The following is a 23,263-nucleotide window of genomic DNA, read 5'->3' on the forward strand; positions in this document are numbered from 1 at the left end:
AGTGTGCCAGGGATGATTGGCTAGGTGGACGCCCGGTGCCAAGATAAAAGGCCTAGCAGGAAGGAAGCCGGAGGGACCGGAAGCAGCATCTCCAACCGACTCAGAGGACCTGGGATACCCAAACACTCCTGGCAAGGGAACGTGGTGACTCCTGTGGAAGGGGAGCACGATGGGGACACCAGGCCAACAAGTGCCCAAGGAGTCGCTTGTGGGGCCAGCGTGGATGGAAGACGGTAGCAGCAGCGACTGGGACACCGGCAGGAGCAACAGGGATGGAACTCTGACGGCAGGTACCGGACCCGGGGAGGAAACGACGTGGCAAGGGGGGGTTGAACCCCGGGCAGAGTCAGACGCCACATAAGCCGAGAGCAGAGAGGGGCCATGGGAGATGTTCAGTACGAATACCATCAGTGGCCACCGACTGCAGCCCCTAAGGGACTGAGCACCAGGGAGGGCCAGCACATTGACCCTGACAGACAACACCATGGTTGTCATTAGGCAGGGTGTAGGGGAGGTGGAGCCCCGAGAAGAAGTACTGTGAGGACAACCGAGGGAAGCAGGACCAGACGTCATCCTCCGGATAGGAAACTATTTACCACCAAAGACGTGGCAGGAGAGACCCCTAGGGGAACTGACCCAAGGCCGCTCCCAATAGCCTGGCTGTGGAGCCCAAGAAGCCACGGTGAAGTTAGAGAGGAACCTAAACGCACAACGCTCAGGGGATAGGCACAGAAGGTTACAGAGAGCATAAGAAAAACTCCCTTGGCTCATTTGTGGTGTTCAGAGCTGATGCAGTACAATTGCAGAGAAAATCCTACTGATGCCCATGCAGCCTTGGGCTACAGTATGTTCAGTACAGATAGACTCTTCAGGGGCATTAGCTGTTAAACTACAGAAAGTCTTCACTGAGCCTGTGCAAGGTGGTCCACTTCCCCACCAGGACCTATAACATGGCCAGGTTTGGGCAGACTTTCATAGACAGATATGGCTTCTGCCATCCCTGTAACACAAAGGCCAGCCCACTGCCAAATGTCAAGTTCTTGCTCCAAGGCATGATGATACCTAAGCTTTTCAAAGAAAATGTCACCAGAATATAACATTGAGAGAGCGATGTATTCTTTCCTAGCTTCTTTCCTGGAAACTGCTGAACTGTTTCAGTTGAATTGTTTCATATAATATATGTTAAATATATAACACCTATTGCATAAAGGTGTCGTGTTATATCTAATAAAGACACAAGTCATGGTCACTTCCCTAGACTTCCAGCATGATTGAATTCACTACATGAAGAAGCCATTTATCTCCCCTCAGGTCTGCAGAGCTCTCCATGAACCCATCCCTTTTGCTTTAATAAAATCCAGGTTGCAGATTAACTCATGATTTTTACTAACATACATTGGATTCCCTACACATAGCTCTGTCTTTATAACTGTGATATATACTTCCACATATAGACACAGTGAGCCTAATTCCCACTTATACCCAACTCCCTCCTCACTCTCCTTGTCTGGAAAGTGACTATAAATCTTATTTACATACACTCTTAGCATCATCATCCTCTACAGTGATCAACATTCAGAAATAGGCCCTTCAGGAAAAGGAGCTCTTTGCTTGTGCACAGGCCAAAAGGATGAGTTTGTCAGTGATGTCCATTGCATGTTCATAAAATTAGGGCTTTGCAGAGACTGCAAGACCCCCAGCAGTCCCATGGGTTTTGAAATGGAATTGTGTTATAGTAAACCTCACAGAAGCTGCAGCCAGCAAGTAGCATGGCTCCAATGGAGTTGCACTCAAGACAAAAGGGTGAGAGGGCAAAGGCATACAGCCCTGAGAGTTGGACAGGTTCTAGGACAGTGGTCTACAACCCACTTATGGTGAAGATCACTTTTTGTAAGTAAAGGGCACCCCAGGATCTACTGACCCCGCTCAGCCACAGCTTTGTGTAGCCGAGTTTTAAAAATCTTCCAAGGATGAAGAGTCCACAACCTCTCTGAGTAACGGATCTTGAGTTTAAGTGATTTGTCAATACCACACCATAAAAAGGTGGCAGAATTGGTGTTAGAATACAAGAGTTCCAGGAAGAGTTCTTTGCTCCCACTGTGATGGTGTCTTAGACCCTAGAGTGTGTTACACCAACTCCTGGGTGTTAATTTCAAGTTTATTTATTCTCTTTATATTAAGATTTTTAATTTTCATTTTTAAAGAACTTTTCCTGGAAAGTAGGAGCAAATGATGGGGGATGTGCAGAGGCAACAAATGAGACATAGTGAGGAGGACATCTTAAATATATTGTGTATTTACTTTCTGGTAGGAAAGAGAAAGAAAGAGGAAGGTTTCCGATCTACATTGAGTGTTCTCTTAGCAATTTTCAAATGCGCTGGCTTTTCAACTTGTCCTTAATTTTAAACACCATTTCTTTCATAAAGAGAATCCAAAAAGAGAGATTGCTACTACCGGCACCATACTACTTAATGGCTAGACAGAGTTAAAGCATTTTTGTGTAAATTGGATGCTTCCTTCTCTCCTGGAGGCTTACTGTGCTCATGTTTCACAACCTCTGAGCTTGTAAGCTCAAGACCATTGCCTGAAGCTGGAAACACTTTGTAATAAGCAGGGCACAGTTACATCCATTTTTTGGATTTAAAAATACCGTATATTGCCATTATTCTGATAGCAGATGTGGAGTACATATTACCTTACTGTTTCTTAGCTGCTACTGAAATCAGAGTCTGTCACACTGATGCCTAGACAGGGTATTCAGACTCCAGGGAAAGGTATTTCCTTTCTACAGCTTCTATACACACAGTATGCCAGGGGTTAACAAGAGAGCTACTTTGAAAATGGAGGTAGGAGGTCATTGGCGGTAACAGCAAAGACTTCTAAAGCCTGCCATCAAGAGCCTTTCACCCTGCATTTCCCACCCAGGGGATTGTAAACATTGGCTTGTAGCCATGGAGTCCTACAAAACTTCTCTATACTTTCAGCATATACATTTATGTATTTTAATGGAAACTGAAACACAATGAATTATTTCTGCCCGTCCAGAAAGAAAGCTTCTGTTCAAATTAAAGATGAGGGAAAGAGCTCTTGCTCATGCTGGAATTTGAAAACATAGAGATATGCTTGTTTAGTAATACTTCACATGTAACATAGCTCCTGTTCTCAGGCAAACTTTCTCAACTCTGAGGAATGTGTAGAATGCTGTCACTTAATCAGAATCCAGAAGAGCTCTTTTATCTGCGTTTGTTAGTAACTAACAATATTGTTCTTATCTCTTTGTCCTTTAGCTTGATCCAGTGCCCTCAGACATGAGAACTAGTAACATGAAAGCACTTATTACCTTGAACATTCTTTTTTAGAGAGATTTCACTGTAAAATGTATCTTTATATAGGGCATAAAAATATAACCAGTCTGGATTAGTCTCTTTGGAGCGCTAGACCCAACCCACTAATCATATTGTCAGATTAAGACGGTAAATTAGCCGCAGTTAATTTCCTGAAGTATCTGATTTCATGAAAAAAATAATTATGAGTTACATTGAGAAATAGCAGAAGCCCCAAATCTGTCTCTAACTGCTATAATCTGGTAAATCCTTAGATTCTTAACATCACTTTGAAAGTCTCTTTTGTCATTTAGGGAGAAATGGTGCCTGCTGCTCCATGGAGAACATGCCAGCCCACTTGTAGGGAGGTTAAGTGCTAATTCAGATTTTGCATCCAGCAAATCCTTGGTTACTTCACTGAAACTGTGTGGTTGCAGTGATGTGGGGCACTCTAAGTGCCTGGCAGGGTGCTGATAAGGGTATGCCACCTACAGTAGACTGGGGAGGAGGATCATTCTGCATTCCCCCAACCATTATCCCCCAGATATACTGGTGTGGTGCTACACTGTTTGGCTCCTGTGGCCCAGCAGGGGCAGCACAGGGTTTTTTCCCCTGTCACTGCACAGGCATGAAGCGGGGGTGGGGGTGGGGGTGCTTTCATGATTTTGCTTTGGTTTAGTACGGGTTGTTAAGAACCAAAATAAACACAGCAGCTCAGGAAGTGGGGTGATTTCTTTGTATTAACCAGGATCTGGTGTTCTACTAATGCTGGGGAGCCTGGCTCCACAATGAAGCAGAAATATAAATGCTAAAGCCAGATGCTCCAGTTTGGCTGTAATAGACTCAGTGCAAGACCTGAGGGAATGAGTCCTAAATGGGACTGTCAGCTTCTTCTGCAATCACTGATCTGGGGGATCTGGTCTCTTGGCTAAGTGAGAACAGCCTGAGAGTGATTGCTCATCACTCCACTTTCATAGTGTATCCATAGGGTTGCCCCTGTCATGCCCCTGGATTAGTTGTTTTTGTGGCTGGAAGAAGGCCTAGGATTTGGTGCTATGTTTGTTGGACCTTTAGGCAATGCAAATTCGTGACTGACTTATCTGGAAATTTGCTGCTTTGCTCCAGCTGAGGATGTAAATGGATACATGTATTCCAAGGAACTACTCAAGCATTACTTGTTCAATGCTCAGTTTCAGTATGACATTGTGGCAAGAAATTCTGTTCTTTTTTATTTTAACAATTATTCATTTAAAATAAAAGAAGTGGCTAAAGGCTTTTGTTTCCTTTTAAGGCTATATTTTTGCAGGTGCCTCGTGGCATTTTCAAAGTCAGAAGAGGTATTTATTTGTTTACTGGGGTTTGTGTGCTCTTGTCAGTATAATGCTTTTAGATAAATTTTTGGCTTCATTTAAAAACCCAAATGAATATATGATGCTCTTTACGCTCACTGGCAAGCTAATAAATGTTCTTTGTGCTAATATGCTCTCACATCAGTATAGGCCCACTTATGTGAGATGATGGTCACTTCGGTAAGGTGCTGAGCTTGTTCAGTTTCTGTTTGTTTACATGATACTCAGCACCTGACCGTTTTAAGCCCCATGGGCCTAATCTAAAGATCATGAAAAAATGGAGGATTCTCCGGACCTTCCATGGGCTTGAAATTGGGCTCTGTTGTAGTTGTGTTTATTATAGATGATATTTCTGGTTTCTTTGTATATAGACCACTTTTCAAGTAATGTTTCAGTTAGTCTCAGAAATAGGTTGCAATCTACCTGCGGCATCTTTATAGAATTCAAAAGAATTCTTTGAAACATTGGCTAAATGGAAAGACATTTCCTTGTATTAGTTTTTGAGGTAAGCAGTGAAATGTAACCACTGGCTGAAAGCATTACCTCACCTTAAAAACTAGCTTTCTTTTCTTGTAGCAGTTGTAAACAGCTGCTAATGCACAGAAGACTTTTGAGGTAAAAGCCACTATGTCTGGGTAAAGTGTTTTCCGCTTGTATTTACACACATGCATATATATATTAACAGCGGATGTACCTAGAAATATTCTACAGCAGCGCCCTCCTACTAGGTAATGTGGTTCTTCCTAGAAATAAAAAAAACAAAATTCTGATTATATTTGTGTGTAAACCATGAAAGAAATGAGTGACTCTCTTATTCCTTAGATTATCTTTCTGTAGTTGTTGAAGCTTGCTTCTTTATTTTCAAGACACAAATATCTTAACATCAAAAAAAAGAACAGAACACATTGAAATAGCAACCTTATCATGAATAGTGTATATGTTTGGAAGTTCTCTTCTATATTTAGGTACTTTTTTGCATGCTGATTTGACCAATAAAATAATAATATCAACACTGTCACTTTGCACAAAACAGTTAAAGAGACATACAAAAAAGAAGCACAACCAAAAATATTATTAGAATTACTTTTATGATGCATCAGGCACATTCACTGAGCTACGTTTATTGCTTGAAGAACAGAATATTTATGTATGTTTTGCCTTCAGAACCAAAGTAGAATCTTCCGTGCTGTAAAAGTAGAAAAACAAGGAATTTGCTGGTTAAAAGATGTAAAGGAAAGATTCTTTCTCTAGTGAAGAATCCCTTCTCATCAAAAATACATATACTTCAAACGAAACCAAAGACAAAGAGGAGGTGATAGGGAAAGAGATATCATGTGACCAGTGAATGAAACTAGCATAAATGTTTATACCAATACTATCACAAAGATTATAAACTAGAATATCTTGTCCAGTGAATATTATTTGTTCCCTTAACTACATAATAGAGCATTATAATGATGGGTTATTCAGAAATCGATTAAATTAGATAGAATCTCAGCAAAAGAGACCCCTCTTTCTTAATAAACTTAAAGTACTCAAAACATTTTTGGGAGAAGGATGGGGAAATGTATATAGAAAGCACTCTACAAATAAAGACTGTTTATTTCTCTTCCACATGGCAGGTGCCGAAACACAGATTAATTATTTGTCCTTAAATGATTCCTTAATATTACACTGATATCAAATTCAGTGATACTGTCTTGGCAGACCACGCACCCATTGTTAATCATACTCATTTAAGAAATCATATCCTTTTTCTTTATTTGTCCTGGGAGATTCAGTAGAGCATTCCTAAAAAGCAAGAATTAGTACATAATACAGATGATAGTCGCTCCACATACAAGGGTAAAGCCAGGTTTTCTTTCAAACCTGACTTTTTCAATCCTTTATAACTCTGTCTAGCACATTTGGTCTGCCCTGAGAATTGTCAGAGCCATGTATAAAGCTACGCATAGGCAGCTGGTAGGGGGTGCACAGGGTTGCATGTACCCCCCCGATAGGGCTGAGACCACCCCCTTCCCCCTCCCCCCCCCGGATGGCTGACACTGATGCTGTTGGTAGGCCTGGTGCCCCCCGACAGGGCTGCCGCCAGCAGTGGCTTCTGTGGGTGCCCCCCCAGATTCAGGAGGCACCAGTCAATCATGAGGCTATGGAGAAGTTTTCTGTAAGGCATAGAGAAAATTTGTCAAGAGGCTTTTGAGTTATATATGTCATTACAAATAATTCTAGACATGGAGCTGCTCAGTAGCAGCTCCATAGTATAATTTTGACCCTGATTTGACTGGCAGTCCTACTAAGAATTGGAACTAGCACTGGAGACTTTCTTTAGTTATGATGTGAATACATGTATCCAGCACTGAAAGGATGTATTATCTCACATACCCAGAAAAGAAAAAGGAAAACCTATGCCAGAACTTAGTGGGATTCTCATATCAGTGAGAACTAAACAAGATAATCTAGTCTAAGAGACACATTAGAGAATGTATATACCTAAACAGTTATATTCCAAGTTGTTGTCATGAGGCAGGAATGTTTGAACAGGAAAACGAGCCAGGATACCGAATGCCACATTTAACAAACAAAAAAGCAAATGTTGCACAGGTATGAAGGCTCACAGTCACAAAAAGCAGAGGACACAGAGAAATAACTTTGTATGTGTTTAAAAAAAAAAAAAGTGCAAAAATGAAATTATTCCTGACTGGACTTGTAAAACATGTGAAAACTTGTTCCTGAACAACTTCCATCAGAAGAGTATAAGATGCTTAAAGTTCTCTTTCAGCTTTGTCTTTACAAAGACTTTAACCCAGAACTTTAACAGGCCCTCATATATGTTCAGAGGTGCTAAACCAGGGGCAGGCAATTATTTCAGATGGAGGGCTGCTTAGTAAGTTTTGGTGAGCTGTTGAGGGTCGCGTGGATAGTCCTGCCCCTTGAAAGTTTCCCGCCCCCTTGTCACCATCTTGGGACCAGAAGTCCCACCCCTAACCCCTGGTCTTTGCTACCAGAAGTCCCTCCCCTTGGCCCCAGAATACTGCTTTTCGGAGGGGGGGGGGTTGCCATCTTAGAACCAGAAAAAACCCAAATCATACTCTTAAAAGTCAAACACCAACTATAACCTATTTTAATATGCAAAAATATTTTTGTCTTGATTTGTGTCTGCATAGTGTATATAACAGTGACCACATAACAACTCAAAAATAAATTCTTAGTTTTGTATATTGTGGGGGGGGGGGGTGTATGGTGGGGTGTGGATAAGGGTGTGATGGGGTGTGGCGGGGGTGGGTGTGCGTGTGCGATGGGATGTATGTGTATATGTGTGGTGTGGGTGTGTATGGTGGGGTGTGTGTGGTAGGTTGTGGGGGTGTGCAGGAGGGTTTGTGAGGGGATGTGGCTGTGTGTGGGGGGGCATAATGTATGTTGAGGGTTGTGGGTGTTGTTGGGGCAAGGTGTGGATGTGTGGGGTTTGTGGGATGTGAGGGAGGGTGTGGGGGATCCCCCCACACATTGCCCCCATGGTGCAGCAGCAGGCAGGGTGCTCAAGGTGCAGGCACCTAGCAGGGCGCAGCTCTGGCCAGTGCTGCACATCGCAGAGAAGGGCATAGCCTCCCCCAGTCAGTCTGTATCGCTGGTAATCCCTACCATTCACGTGCAGCTCCTGCACTAGCACAGCACAGGAGGGAAGCCCTGCATGCTGCAGCCGGTTGCCTTCCCCGCCGGGGCTGCGCAGCAAGGGACAGAAGCTCCAGGAGTCTTCTCCTGAGGGGCGAGGAACACAGCCAGCTCCAGTGGCTGAGGCTTCTCTCCAGTGCTACACAGCCCTGGTGGGGAAGGCAGCCAGCTCCAGCACATGGGGCTTCCCGCTCATGCCCTGCAAGTGCAGGGGCTGTGCATGAGTGACAGGGAACACTGACAATTCAGACTGCCCGGTGGAGGATGCGCCTCTTGCTGTGATATGCAGTGATGGTAGGAGCTGTGCCCCACTGGGTACCTATGCCCCGAGCACCCCACCTGTTGCTGCTGCCACTGCCTGGTGGGGCTGTGTGCCATGAAGGGAGTGTTGGGGAGTCCCCACACCCCCGACCCTCCCTCACACCCACATTGATGCCTACCCAAACTCCATGCTGCTGCTGCCTCCCCCGGGTGCAGGCTATGTGCTCCCACCCAGCTGCAGTCCCACCCCCACCGCTTCCCTCCCTGCTGCCTGGAGCCAGCAGGAGACCGGGAAACTGGAGCGGGTCCTTGGGGGCTGCAGCAGCAGCAGCCCCGTGCAGAAGCAAGGTAGTTGGGTATGTTTGGAGCTGTGTGTACGCATGGGTGATTCGCTCCCACCCTCATGGGCAGAAGGGCTGGGCAGGGCACAATTTGTTGGTAGGAACTGCAGGCCAGATGAAATTGCTTGGCTGGCCAGATCCGGCCCATGAGCCATATTTTGCCCACCCCTGTGCTAAACTCTGCAAAACAAAAATTACAGCTTGAAGCAAGCCTTTCTGTTCTTAGTATTATCCTATTTTTAATCAATTCAGATATTAAAAAAATTTAGTCACAGCACCCTCTACACAAAAGTGGCAACCCTGGCCTTATTAGGGCCCTACAAAGCCTTCTTACCTTATTCCTCTGTACAGGTAACCCGTAGTGGGGATCATAGCCAGATGAGGAAAGCAGCTTTAGCAGGGAGGTCCACTATGTTTTCTTCTGAGGAGGTGGATAGGACAGGAAGTGGTGGAACCATGACATTCTTTCCCATCATAGCACTGATGTTAAACCAAGAAGTTAACTTAGTTGACCCATTGCAAATGGGGGAACCATAGCAGAATACTGGGGCCAATACTGCAATGAATTCATAAGTTGGTCCCCTCCTAAGTGCAGAGCTACACACCCTTTCCTTAGCTTTTATGGTCAAAGGTCCTCCCAAGCAGAATGGCCGATGAGGAAATATGGATAAGACGTGCCAGTTCTCTAGACAGTGGTACCACAAGGGAGTGATTTACTAGCATCACATCTAGCTGCCTTTGGCTCCCCAACTCAAATGACCATGTACCCATTTACAACTAGATGCCATCGTCATGAGTCCAGAGCAGGGCTCTGAATTACACCTGCAAGATACTCTAACTGCTCTGCCACTGCACCTCTTAAGGCTTATGGCAGGGCTGTCCAACTTCTAAGTGGTTGGGGGCTGAGTGTTCTGCGGGCTGCATGACATGCAGATGCACCCCCCCGCTGCAACGAGCACCTGTTCCCCACCCCTCCGCCACATAGCCCATCACTACACTGCACCCCCCCCCATCCCCTCTTGCTGCACCATGAACCTGTGCGTCTGACCTCAGGTTCACCCTCAGCTCCTCAGGCCATGCTGCACTTTGCTGCCCTGCCTTGTCCCCTGGTAGGAGGAGGCAGGTAGCAAAAGCTGGAAGAAGGAAAGGGGGCCAGAGACTCTGGCTGCTGTTGCTGTTGGAGTTCAGGGGCTGCCAGTTGGACATCCCTGAATTATGTTAAAGCCAAAATATGGCCCTTTACTTGTACATTAGTCACCTTTACTCTGTCTGTCTGTCCCCTTTTTAGATTGTATAGTATTCAGAGCAGGAACAGAATCTTTACTGGTGGCAAGATGATAATTACTGATATCTAAACAGTTTCCCAGAGATGGCTAAACTGAAGTTCTCATTTGTGAATTACTGTATTTCTTTGACTATAAAACATTCTTTTTTCTAACAGAATATTTTTGCTAAAAAACACCTTTGAGTAAGAATTTTATTAAAAAATCTTATGAGCACCATAGCCTTGTAAATTGACTTTATTCAATGTTTTATTTTTCTCTTAAATTGAGAATTTCAAAATGTGTGCCTCCCAAATTCAAGAATACATTATATTTGATGGGATATAGCTAATAGGATTTAAGTAGGACTGAAATGGTGCATAAATCTTATGTTGGGCCTACAGATTACATCCTTAGTAAGTAGATAGTTTCCCATTAACTTGGCTTTATTCAAGAAATACATGATAGAAACTAGCTGGGATTGGGACTTCTAGTGTCAAATGACCCTAAGAAATAATATTCATTAGGTAGAATCTAATATGTTCAGAAGGATATAATTTGATCTGCTTCACAAAAAGCTGTATATCTGTTTGATTGTTCTTTCATACCTATACCTAAGCTCATCTTTCCTGTCATCCTTAACTTCACTGAACACATTTCCTCCTTCTTTAAGGGGTCAGAAACCAGACACTTTTGATAAAATTGACATGTGTTCATTTAGTCTATAATATCACCCAGAAGTTGGTTTCAGATACCTGAACTTCCTGATATTTGAATTTAAAGTGGCAGTGATCTGTAGCCACTAGAATCATCTTCTTGTCTGTATAGTGGACACCTGATCTATGAACTGGGATGGTGGAGAAAGCTAGTTCTCACTAATTCCCACTAGTTCCCAACCTACAAATTACTCTCAGCATGCTTGTGCTTAGATTAGTTTATCTACTAGCTTCATGTGATATGTCACTAGAGCATTTAGTAAGTTGGAAACAAAGATTGGTTGATGAGATAAAATGGTATCCATCTGGCTTCAGATGATGTGGGTACAGCAGGAGAAAGGGGAGTTGGTGAAGCAGGAGGAAGCAGTTGAACTTTTGGGAAATTAAGGAGAAGGTAGGTAAGGGGCTGTTAAGTAGAGCTATAACACGATAAAATGAGGGTGGTAAGAGTGGGAGATGGCAGGGGTGCAGGGAATGGTAGTCTAGAGCAGCATTTCTCAACCTGCGGGTTGCAACCCAAAAGTGGGTCGCAAGAATATATGAAAGGATTGCAAACAAACTTTAAAAATGGATTCTCCTTTTAAAGGAGAAAAATGCAGGAAACAGTGGCTTTTCCCTTGCAGACCAGCAGAGTTCCAGCCCGCGAGGGGCTGTTTGGGGCCTCCCCTGCCCTACACACCCACCTCCTGCCCCAAACACAGATTGGGAGTGAGGGGTACTGTATCGGGACTGTCCATTGTTGTTTACAAATGGGTCCTGGTACAAAAATGGTTGAGAACTACTGGTCTAGAGGTCAATGTGGGAGGTGCAGAGATGGCTAGAGGTGTGTTGAATCAGAAACCGGAGGGACTAGCATATGGTGGCAGAGCTGTGAGAGAAAAGCAGTAAGGACATTGTCAAATGTGAAGAACTTGGATGTTCTTAAGGGAAAAGTTGAAGGGAGGTGGGGGTGTGCATTTGAGGAGAGAAGCTTGTTATACTAGAGAGCTGAAGTGCACCAGAGTCATTAAGGCACAGATTCTAAAAGGTGTTAAAGCACAAAACTCATACTGATTTCAGTGGCAGCCTAAACACCTGTGAGAGTCTGGCCCCAAACCCTTTCTTTGTTTAGATAGTCATTTTATGCTACTTGAGTAGTGCATCAAGTTTAAAGGTTTGAACACAGTTTAAGCAGCACACAAAAATGTAGATTTTTTGTGCTAAAATAGTTACTTTATCAAGATGCAGAGCTGAAGTTCTTTTTCTGTGAGATAGTCTGCCTCACTGATAATGTGGCTTACCTAAGAAAACATTTTTTCATACGAAGTCAGAGCTGTGCTAAAGAGGAAGCGATGAGCTGGTTGTGCAGCTCAACATATCCTGTGTTCAAAATAATTTTCTTTTCTACTTATCTGCAAATGCTAAAGGAATGTCCACAAATATTTGCTGGTTTCTATGGTAAGAGAACGAGAGAGAATGTGTAAAATTCTGTGTCAGAACCAAACTACATCATCCTGTGCTTTTTAAAAGAGGATCCCTCACACTAGGCGAGTTATCTGTGGTTTTATTTGAGAGTGAGCTGACATTTAGTAAATGATTATCATTTTCAGATTCACATCTCAAAATACATACTTGCACATTGCAAACTCTACAAGTGACTCCAGCTTTTTTTAAATGACAGTAAAGATCAGTTTATCAACACAGCCCAACACAATTTCCCTTGTGAAAATGAAGCAATCAGATATTTATTAGAAGTGAACTGCAAGGCTTTGGGTTTTATTTTAAAAAGAGGTGTACATTATTTAAATTTCTAAATCAGTAAGAACCAGATGTTACCCCTGTATATGCATGCACACACATGTGCTTGTACACACACGTACATAACACAGATGGGTGCATACTTTCATTCCATCCAGGAAGAGCACGCAGCAACTGCTGCAGTGTCCTTAGCCTGACGAAGGGTTTTTGAACCCGAAAGCTTGCTTAATAACTATTCTCCAACCATTTGGGTTGGTCTAATAAAAGATATCAAATTCACCCAAGGAACCCTGTCTACTTTCAAGGAAGTGTGTCAGATAGTTGTCACATGAAAGAAGCAGCTACTATGCTGCATAGTTCCTCAGTCATCTGGAAACAACAGCATTCCCTCTGATTGTACCGTTAATATTAGGTCTCTTGCTACAAATTGAGGCATGTGGCCAGCAGGAAGGGAGTAGGCAGGGAGCAGCTGCTCCGTGTAGCATGCTTCCCTAGGAAAAGGACTACAGTACTGGGACAAATTATCATGGAAGTTAGTGCTGGTTTGCCCAGCAATAAATCCCACACACACCTTGCCCCTGAGCTGACTGCAGAGTCACAATAATGGAGCCAGTAAAACTGAGGAATGTGAACCACCTTTTTTTTTTCTATGAGAGGAGAGCATGGTGGATCCAAATTAAGAATCTGTGAGATTTGGTCCCATTTTTCCTGCAGGTCACACTATTTCTCCCTCTTTGTGAGGCAGCTGCCCCTACCACTGAAGGACAAGAATGTCTGGAAGTTCTTGACCCTAAAACCTCCTCTTTTTCCAAAGAATTTTTTCCAGTTCAATGGGTTTCTCCACAAAGCCATGAGAGATGGTCAGATCAAATGATCAAGAACTACATCAGCAAATAAAATATTAACAAAGTACCACCTGATTTAGCATGTTCCCAGAGTAGCCTCCACCAGTGATTCCCTAACCTTAAATTAAGTCTCCTTCTTCACTGGAGACAAAACTCTAAGAAGATGCATCTTCTCTTGAAGGTAAAGACATGTTAGTAAAGCATCACTAATTTGATATCAACTAGAGTAAGTGAGTGGGATTAAACTTTGCCTGTCTTTTGCTGAGCTGGTTATATGGCCATGGATCTTGAAGGCTAAAGTGGCCTGGGTCAGATTTATTTTGCCCTAAGTTTATTGAACTGTTTGAAAACCAACTTTTATGACTAAAGATGAAAGCTTTTAAAAGGACAGTTAGTAAATATGACCACTTGTGTAAATATGTGTGAACTTCCCTCTTCTAACATAGATTTCATAGACATTAGGGCTGGAAGGGACCCCGAAGGATCATTGAGTCCAGCCCCCTGCCCCAGGGGCAGGAAGTCAACAGGGATCATAGGATCCCAGCAAGATAAACAAATGTGCCTTAAAGGCATTCAAAGTGGGTGCTTGAACCACCTCTGGCGGCAGTCTATTCCAAACCTTGGGGGCTTGGACAGTAAAGAAGTTACGTTCCCCCAGATCCTGGTGAACACCTCTGATATACTTGTAGGTGGCCACCAGATCACCCCTGAGCCTGCGCTTTTCCAGGCTCAAGAGTCCCATGGCTCTCAGCCTCTCATCATAAGGTCTGTTTTCCTGACCTCTGATCATGTGCATGGCTCTTCTCTGTACTCTCAAGCTTCTCCACATCCTTTTTGAATTGTGGAGCCCAAAACTGAACGCAGTACTGCAGCTGCGGCCTCACCAAGACCAAGTACAACGGGAGAATGATGTCCCGGGATTTGCTTGAGAAGCATCTGTGGATGCAAGCCAGCGTTTTGGTTGCTTTACTAGCCACAGCATCACATTGAAGGCTCATGTTCATCTTGTGATCAATCATGACCTCCAAGTCCCTTTAATCTGTAGTGCTAACCAGCGTAGCACTGCCAAGCCTATAAGCATGCTGCAGGTTTTTCCTCTCAAGGTGGAGAACCTTGCATTTTTCAGTGTTAAACACCATCAGGTTTTCATCCACCCATTTCATGAACCTGTCAAAATCTGCCTGGATCACCCTCCTGTCCTCAGGTGTGGATGCTTTACCCCAAAGTTTGGTGTTGTTGGTGAACTTTGCCAGTCCACTTCTGATACCAATGTCCACATCATTAATGAAGATATTGAATAGTGTTGGCCCAAGAACAGAGCCCTCACTGGTCACCATGCACTACAACGATTGACTTCCGTCAACCACTACCCTCTGGGACCTACTGCGGAGCCAATTCCCCAGCCAGCAGATCGTGATGAGGTCAAGGCTGCAGTTAGCCATTTTTGCCAAGAGGTGATCATGGGATACATCGAAAGCTTTTTTAAAGTCAAGATATACAACATCAATCTCTTCCCCCTTGTCCAGGTGATAGGTCACCTGGTCATAAAAGGAAATGAGATTGTTCAAGCAAGACCTACCCTCAGCCAATTCCCTGGCAAACTCCTGGTCAAGGTCTTGACCTTGGGTAGGGGGTCTATAGTAGACTCCCACCATAATATCCCCTGTGTCATGTTCCCTCTGGTTTTTAACCCAGAGGGTCTCAAGTCTTCCACCGTGGCTGCCAATGTCAGCTTGCAGGGATGCGTAGCTTTCCTTGACATAAAGAGCTACACCCCCGCCCCTTTTGTCCACTCGATCCCTCCTATACAGGGTATAACCATCTATACCTGTGGCCCAGTCATGGGTGGCGTCCTATCAGGTCTCTGTTATCCCTATGACATCATAGCTATTTGTATTTAGCAGGAGGACAAGTTCATCCTGTTTGTTCCCCAAGCTCCTAGCATTTGTGTATAGGCAGGCAAGTGTCCCTTTGGGGGCCCTGGCCTTGCCTACCCTTTGTTCCAGGGCTGGGGCAGGGGTGGGATCACTTAATTTATTTCATTGTAAAATACCAGCCTGATATATATACACTTTGAGGCTAGGGACAGACATTCAAAAAAGGTTGCTCAGCAGGCCAGCAGTGGCAGTAGTCCCCCCCCATCCTCCGACAGGCTTAGTTTAAGGCCCGGTGGAGCAGGTCAGCCAGTCTGGCTAAGAAGAGCCTCCTCCCCAGCAGAGAGAGGTGAAGGCCATCCCTTCCCAGCAGCTCACTGTCTCTCTCACCAAAGAGTGGACTGTGGTCATGGAAGCCAAATCCTTCCCGATGACACTAGCGCCACAGCCTTTGGTTCAATACCTGGATCCTCCTCTCCCTCCTCAGCCCATAGCCCAAAACTGGGAGGATTGAAGAAAACACCACCTGCGCCCCCAGACCCTTTAGCCCAGCTCCCAAATCCCTGTAGTGCTTCATTACGCAGGTGGGAGCACTCCAAGCTGTATCATTGGTGCCCACATGGATGAGGAGTATAGGGTAGTGGGTCGGAGGAGTTTAGGGATCTTCTCTGCAATGTCTCGGATACGGGCTCCCAGAAAGCAGCAAACTTCCCAGGCTAAGGGGTTGGGGTGGCAGATTACCCCTTCAGTCCCCCTCAGGATGAAGTCTCCCACGACAAACACTGTATTTTGTTTTGGGGAGAGTGGGGTTGCTGAGCCATTCAGTGTCTCCAGAAGCTGTCAGGACGAGTAATGATTGTAAAAATATTGTATTTTCTTTTGTTTCAGCTGGCTCTGACCAACACATTTGGCTGATTATTTCTGCATTGAAGGGAATGATATTGTTGTAATTAAAAAACCCACTTTTGTCATAACTTCTAAATACTGGTTCTTAAATTCAGGGTCCCCTACTTTAATTAACATGTATTTTAAAGCTACTTTTACCCTTTATTTTGCAGTGATTTCTTTTCTGTATATCTTCACTTTCAGTGTCATGAGCTCAGAAAATGTTGAAGCTCCCAGCATTCACATTTGTGTTTGTGTATCTCAGAACAAAAGCAGTAATTTATTAGACCCTTTATAACATTGATTGAGATTAAAAACCAGATCACATTATCAATAATGTATTTTCTGCTTAAGATCCTCCTTTTCTGGGTTGGATTGTAACTGTATACAGAGCAGGGTAAGAACAAAACTGTGATTCTGATATTATATTCTAGCCATTTAATGGCTCACACATGTGTGAGGGCATCTTGTGCTTCCATACAACCCTTGACAAGCATGCTGCAAGGATCATAATTGAATCTTAGGACATATATCATCTTTCATTTGTATAGTCATCAACAGCTGTATCTTAGTTTATACCAACACAGTGGGACTATACTAGGGTATTTGAGAGCACAGCGGCAGTGCTCTGTGTCCCTAGGACTGAGCTGCAGTAGCATAATTTGGGTTGGGGAGGGGGGAGACTGGGGCACCAGCCCCAAGTGCCAGTTCAAAGCGGGTATCAGAATGGCAGCCTCTGGAAGCCTGTGCTGCTGCTGCAGCCCATGTTGAGAGAGCTTGCCCATAGGCAACAGCAGCAGCCTGCGCTGCTGCCATCACAACCTGTGCAAGAAGGTAAGCACTTGATCCTCTGTTACCCAAAATTTAAAGTTACACCCCTGCAGAGATGTGCCTTTTAGGCACAAGGCAAGGGGCAGCCCCGTGAGGTTTTGACTTGAATGCAGCTGTAATATTTTTACCAGTTCAGAAGTTGTTTCTGAATAATATTTTTTGTTGCTAAAGGTATAGAAAGAAATTCTAACTAAGTAAATTATATTTACCAAGATTAGAAATTGGCCAGCACGCCATCCTTAATATTCCTTCTTTTCAGAAAATAACACGGCAGATTTAATGGGCATAAACTGAGGGGTGAGGGTTGGCTTTCAATTTTGTACTTGTTGTTGAGATGCTCTCACAGTCTGTACTAATCAGTTGCACATCTGGCAGCACCTAGATTGTCCATAGAGGCATTTTCATCAAAGCATTGACCAACCATCCCGAGTTTGTAGAATTCTATCGATCTGACAGAGCAGGAGTTCTGAGTCACTGGGCAATCGCACTTAAGAGCTGATAGTTCTACAAGTAACATTTCTCTTAATCTGTTCCTATTTATTTTACAGGTTGTCACTTTGTGGTATAGAGCTCCCGAAGTTTTGCTTCAGTCCAGCTATGCAACACCTGTTGATCTCTGGAGTGTTGGTTGCATATTTGCAGAGATGTTCCGTAGAAAGTAAGGAATACATTTTATTATCTTTACTTATTTCTTTTTAATTTATAAAAGGGTAGGAATATATGGTACTGTACATTGTAACAGCTTATGTGGTAGAAAATTGGTAGCATGTTTTATTTAGAGCATGAACTGCAAAAAACTTTCACAAATTCAGGTTTGTCATCTTGAATTCTTTTTCTTCTCAAAAGCTAGTCTGTACAACTAATTAAAGCTTTGCTTTCCTTACTGAAAATATATATGAACAGTTCTTGTTGTCTTATTATGAATGAATCCAGACAGCTGAAATTTTAATAAATAGGGACTAGAGCATCTGTTGATAAAAGTCATAGAGAAGGATTCTGGAAAAAATGTACTTTGGGTCATTGTATTCCTGGAGTTTTATACTTTTGGGCATTGAGTACTTGCTTGTTGTCATCCCTTGGCATATTTGAGGATCTGGAAAGTCACTGTAATGTTGATGTTTAGAAGCAGACAGAGGTAGGAATTTAAGAAAACTGTTTTGACAGCATCTGTGGTAATGTAGGTAGTAAAACATCAGTGTAGTGAGGAAAAGTAGAAATGAGGCTTTTTTGGCTGATCTGGTTAGATTTAAGTATTGATATTTCTAGAAGCACAGAAAATAGGAATTAAAAGGTCCTCAAGGGACCATCTAGTTCTTCTTTCTGCCTCAAGGAAGGATTAATCGTATCTGAAGCATTTTTGGCAGATATTTATCTAACCTGCTCTTAAGGTTTCCAATGATGGGGATTCGATAACCTCCCTGTGTATTATTTCATTGTAAAATACCAGCCTGATTTTTTTTTATATATATATATATATATATATATACACACACACTTTGAGGCTAGGGACAGACATTCAAAAAGCCTGAGCCTGAATTGATTCAATCTTTGCAAGTTAGTCTAACCTGGCTAGGCTAAGTCACTTTGTAACTGTACAGACATCCCAGAAATGCCAGCACATGCCTGCAGTGGCTCAGGCTAGAAGCTGGAGCTCTAGAGCAGCCCTCCCTTCCTTTGCACAGGCCTGAGCTGATGTGGGGTGTGCAGAGCACCTTTGGGGGTGCTTGCCACTTGAGGGCTTTCACAGGCTCTGAGGAGGAGCTTTGGGAGGAGCAGTAGGGGAAACCTTACCCAGGAACTATTTTAAGGGGGGAGGATGTGTGGCAGGGCACTGTTGATTCCTGCCACTTTAAGAGCAGAGCCAAGCAGCCAGCAGGTGTTTGATTGCGGCAGCCATTTTAGACCTCTGGCCACCTATATAAAGAGAGCAGTTTGCTGCTGGCAGCTCAGGCAGTAACATCATCTGGCTGCAAGGCTGAATAACGAATACCCTGGAGGTAAGAGCAGGAGCTGTAGGGGATGGTTTGGAGGCTCCTGGTCCTGGGCATGACCTAAAACTGCACCCTGCCAGGAATGGGTGGCCTGTTGAGGCTCTCAGTGGCATTGGAGCCACCAGGAAATGCAAGGCCAGTTACCACCCCAGTGAAAGGTGCCTTAACCTCAGCCCTCACCTTCAGGTGGGTCATGTAACATCGGAGGTAGTTGGGGCCAGGCACGTCTGCGGCCACGTGAGCCTTGTGGGGTGCAAGACCCTGAGGAGTGAGAGTGGGGGCCAGGCATGGCTGCGGCCACCTGAGCTCTGTGGGGTGTAGGACCCTGAGGAAAGGTAGTTGGGACCAGGCATGGCTACAGCCACCTGAGCCCACTGGGGAGAGAAGCCTTGTGGCCCCAGTAAAGAGGCGGTGTGGAGCCCCAGTGAGTGGGGCAGAGATGAGGAGCCCCAGTGAGGGGGCGGCCGCAGTGAGGGGGGGCCACGGTATGTCTTCAGACTCCTGAGGCCACAGTTTGGGCCAGAGCCTGAGTAAGGGGAGGGCTCAGTTCAAGAGAGAGGGGTGAGTCCTGACCCCGGTAAGTCCTGCACTGCTGGGAGGCCGAGTGTTGGTCAAAAGTAAGAGCTATAGTAGAGCACAATGACCTACTGCTCCAGGGGACGAGTGAGAGTCCCTGTGAGACCCTGGAGCACAGCTGCAGCCACCTGAGCCCCACAGGGGAGGGAAGCCCCATAGCCCCAGTGAGGGGGCAGAAATGAGGACCCCCAGTGAAGGGATGGCCCCAGTGAGGGGGCAGAGATGTGGAACCACAGTGAGAGGGGCAGTGTGAGATGTGGAGCCCCAGTAAGGGGGCAGTGTGGAGCCACAGTGAGGGGGCAGAGACGAGGAGCCCCAGTGAGGGGAAAACCAGAGGGCTGGGAGCCCAGTATTGTCTGAGTGTACATAGTTGCCCCGGGAAGGGGCCAGGGCAAGCTTAGACCCGGTTGGGTAATTGGCTGCCCACTACCCCGGTGGGGGTTGCAGGAGAGACCCAAAAGACAGTACGTCTGCCACCCAAGATATGAGCTAGCTAAAGTCTGTGGCCTAAGGGGCCCACTCCAAGAGGGAGTAAGGCAGTACAAGTTGTCGAGGCATGAAAGAGACCCTATGAGAGGGGGTGGAGTGAGAGAGGCCCTAGTAAGAGGAGGGCGGTATGAATGTGTGTGTCTGCAGCCTGACAATGAGGCCTAAGCTTGGTCCAGCTGTAAGCCGGGAGCATTGTCATCTGGATGCCATCTGCGAGGCTTGGGCTGCGGTGTAGGAGAGGAACGGAGCTGCAGATAGCGCCCCCTGGCATCAGGGCAAGAATGGGCAGCCTTGTGCTTTAATTAACAACTTAATTAACAACAAGGCATGGCAGGAGAGGCAAGGTGGGTGACGTGCCCAAAGGCACGTGGGGAAACTAGCACTGTGGCTAGTTGGGGAGTCCCACCTTGCCACAGGCGGCATGGCCAAGTCCCAGCAGGATGCTCTTATTAGTCCAGCAGGGAATTGATAACAGTGTTTATCACCCCTAACTCAGTGTTTATCACCCCATTAACAAAACAACAGAAGGACATTACCAGCTACCTGTTGATTCTGCCTGTTGATTCAGTGGAACCATAGCCAGCATGTGGTCTATTAGCTAATACACAGACAACTCTCTTTGCAAGGCAGAGGGGTGGGGGTGGAATTCCTGCTTAGCAGGGAGTGGTGAGGCAGAGGGTGGGGAACAGCCCGCAGTCTTGCAGGAGCTGCAGTCAGGGAGCAGAGTGGAGGGGCCAGCCCTGCTGTGGAGCAGAGAGCCCCACCCAGCCCAGAGAGCATGCCAGGATGCTGGGGGAATCTGGTTTATCTTAAACCAGCAAGAGGTCTGGGACAGACATTGCATAAACCGGTTTGACCCAAATCAGTTAAACCTGGTTGAATGTAGTATCAGACTTATCTCAAACTGGTTTCAGCTATTTTCAAAATGGTTTATGTGCACTGAACATCTGTTCTGTAAAAGGTTTAAACCAGTTTCTGATCACTTAAACCAGTTTGTGTAATGTCTGTCCCTAGTCCGAATGAAAACTAGACTCTACAGCAAGAATTATACATTGTAACTATATAGTCTGCTTGACAGCCTGCTTATAGCAACTACATGGACCATTTTGGAACAGCTTCTGTAAAATCATTTTTAATAAATAAAATGGGAAAATTTGAGGAAAACAGGTCACCTATCAACCTAAAAAACAATGATCAGTTTTTCAAAACTGCAAAATCATATCTATAATATAGTAGTCCTTAGAAAGCATCAGGTAATACCAATATTTCTTGATAGAGATTAACTCGTGTTTGTGATAGTATTTTTAATCTACAAAAGAATGGTGGGATTTCACTGCTTATTAAAGTTACTATATGGAAAAATACCCCTGGGGGCGCAGGGGGGCTTGTTGCCTGGTCAGATGGCCTGGGCAGATTTACTACACTCCACCCTCTGTTTATGACTCATATATTAGATCAGTAAATGAGAGAAAAGAAGAGTATGCATTTTAGGAGTTTCTGCTAAGTCCTCCATTGCAAATTTTCAAAGTCTTATCCCACATATTGCAAAGTTGACAATGATATTGAGCCAATAATATTTTTCTAACTTTCAAAATCAAAAAGCAGCTTTATTTTTAGCTTTTTCATAGAGACTAAAGCATGAGAAACAACTAAACTGAGAGAATTTAGTATTTGTTCAAACACCTTATTTTGTTACTTAATTTAGTGAAGGCAAAACGTTTACATTGATTTTTCAGTTGTCCCTCTTACAGTATATGAGCCTCACTCACTTTTCAAATCAAAATTCCAACATGATAAATAAAATTAGGGACAATTCGTAGTTTTTTACTGATTGCAAATACAAATATTACTTTGAGATTACAAAATAGCAGATTTCTTAATGCAAATAAAGTTTGATTGGAGGCAGATTTTGATACAACCAGGCTTTCTCTTATTGTTGCCAAAGCAGGGTCAGTTTGACATTTTCAGTCCTAAATCTGGGAGGCAGTCAAACTCTGGACTTTAGGCATCTGCCAAGTGTATATGTGCTATGTTGTTTAATGATGGTAACAGTATGACTTTCAGACATTTAATTATGCAAGGGGGTTTGGCAGACCAATTTAAAGCTTGACTGTCACAAAACTAAAATGAATGGCATTTAATGTCTTCTCTGACTGTTGGTTGGACTTGATTTTGCAATAAACTTTGTATGACATATGCTCTCGTTTTAATATCCTTGATGAATTGCAAAAGAAAAGCTATGTTACTATGGCCTTAGTAGCAATAAATTGTAAAATTTTGCAAACTCCCATGGATTGTTTCCAAAAGATTGAATAAATGTGGCAGCTATTTCTGTGAAAAAAACAGTAGGCAACTTGGGTACCACCCATCTCCTTTCCAAACTGCTGATGATGAGATAAGAGCATATGGGTTCTTTTAAAATTTAGATTGAAAAATTGGCTGTTGGTACAGCATTAAAGCCAACCTTTTCCTTTTGTCATACCATATCCCCAGATGCTTATTTTCTTACCACCCCCTGCTCCTCCCACTGTTTCTCCTTTGTGTTGATTTTAACTTGGATCTTTTTCACTGAAAGCCAGGTTACCACTTGCCACAAAGTAAGAGTGTATACACAGGCATTTACGTCAGAACACATGATGTGTGGTAGAGCCCTGCCACCTTTTGCCCTGTGATGAATTTGCTCACATGCTTATACCCATATTCATGCTGAAGAGTACCTTATTCCACAGAGTTCATTGGAACTATTTTTGGAATAAATGAGTCATGAACTATCAGAATATTCATGTATGCAACAGAATGGCATTGCTTGCATGGGCAAGAGTACCCATTCCTGTGACAATTAGTAGTTTACTTCATAATTTTCCTAAGAATTGTTTTAGTTATCAGTACACTATATCAAGTCACAAAGTGTGGGTCACTGTGATATATTGTAATGGATACATTCATGCAGACAATTCAAGCTACTGCTAGCAGAGGATAGTGCAGACAATTCAAGCTACTGCTAGCAGAGGATAGTCAATACAGTGCTAGATCTCATGTGACTACATATCATATAGCTAGCTGATAGACTTCAAAACCAAAGACAATACAAAGGAAATTTATCAAATTATATGA

The 23,263-nt window shown here is 44.1% G+C and overlaps 1 protein-coding gene across 2 annotated transcripts in view; it reads left to right on the forward strand.

Annotated features, from left to right (window-relative positions):
• Positions 1–23,263, forward strand: part of CDK6 (cyclin dependent kinase 6) — a 212,324-nt gene that overhangs the window by 135,312 nt on the left and 53,749 nt on the right. For both annotated transcript variants that reach the window (XM_059729002.1, XM_006270135.4), the window contains exon 5: positions 17,642–17,751. In XM_059729002.1, coding sequence (XP_059584985.1) covers positions 17,642–17,751 — 110 coding nt within the window. The remainder of the gene's footprint in view (positions 1–17,641; positions 17,752–23,263) is intronic.

This window comes from Alligator mississippiensis, chromosome 5 (assembly GCF_030867095.1).
Source record: "Alligator mississippiensis isolate rAllMis1 chromosome 5, rAllMis1, whole genome shotgun sequence".
NCBI classification, from domain to species: Eukaryota; Metazoa; Chordata; order Crocodylia; family Alligatoridae; genus Alligator; species Alligator mississippiensis.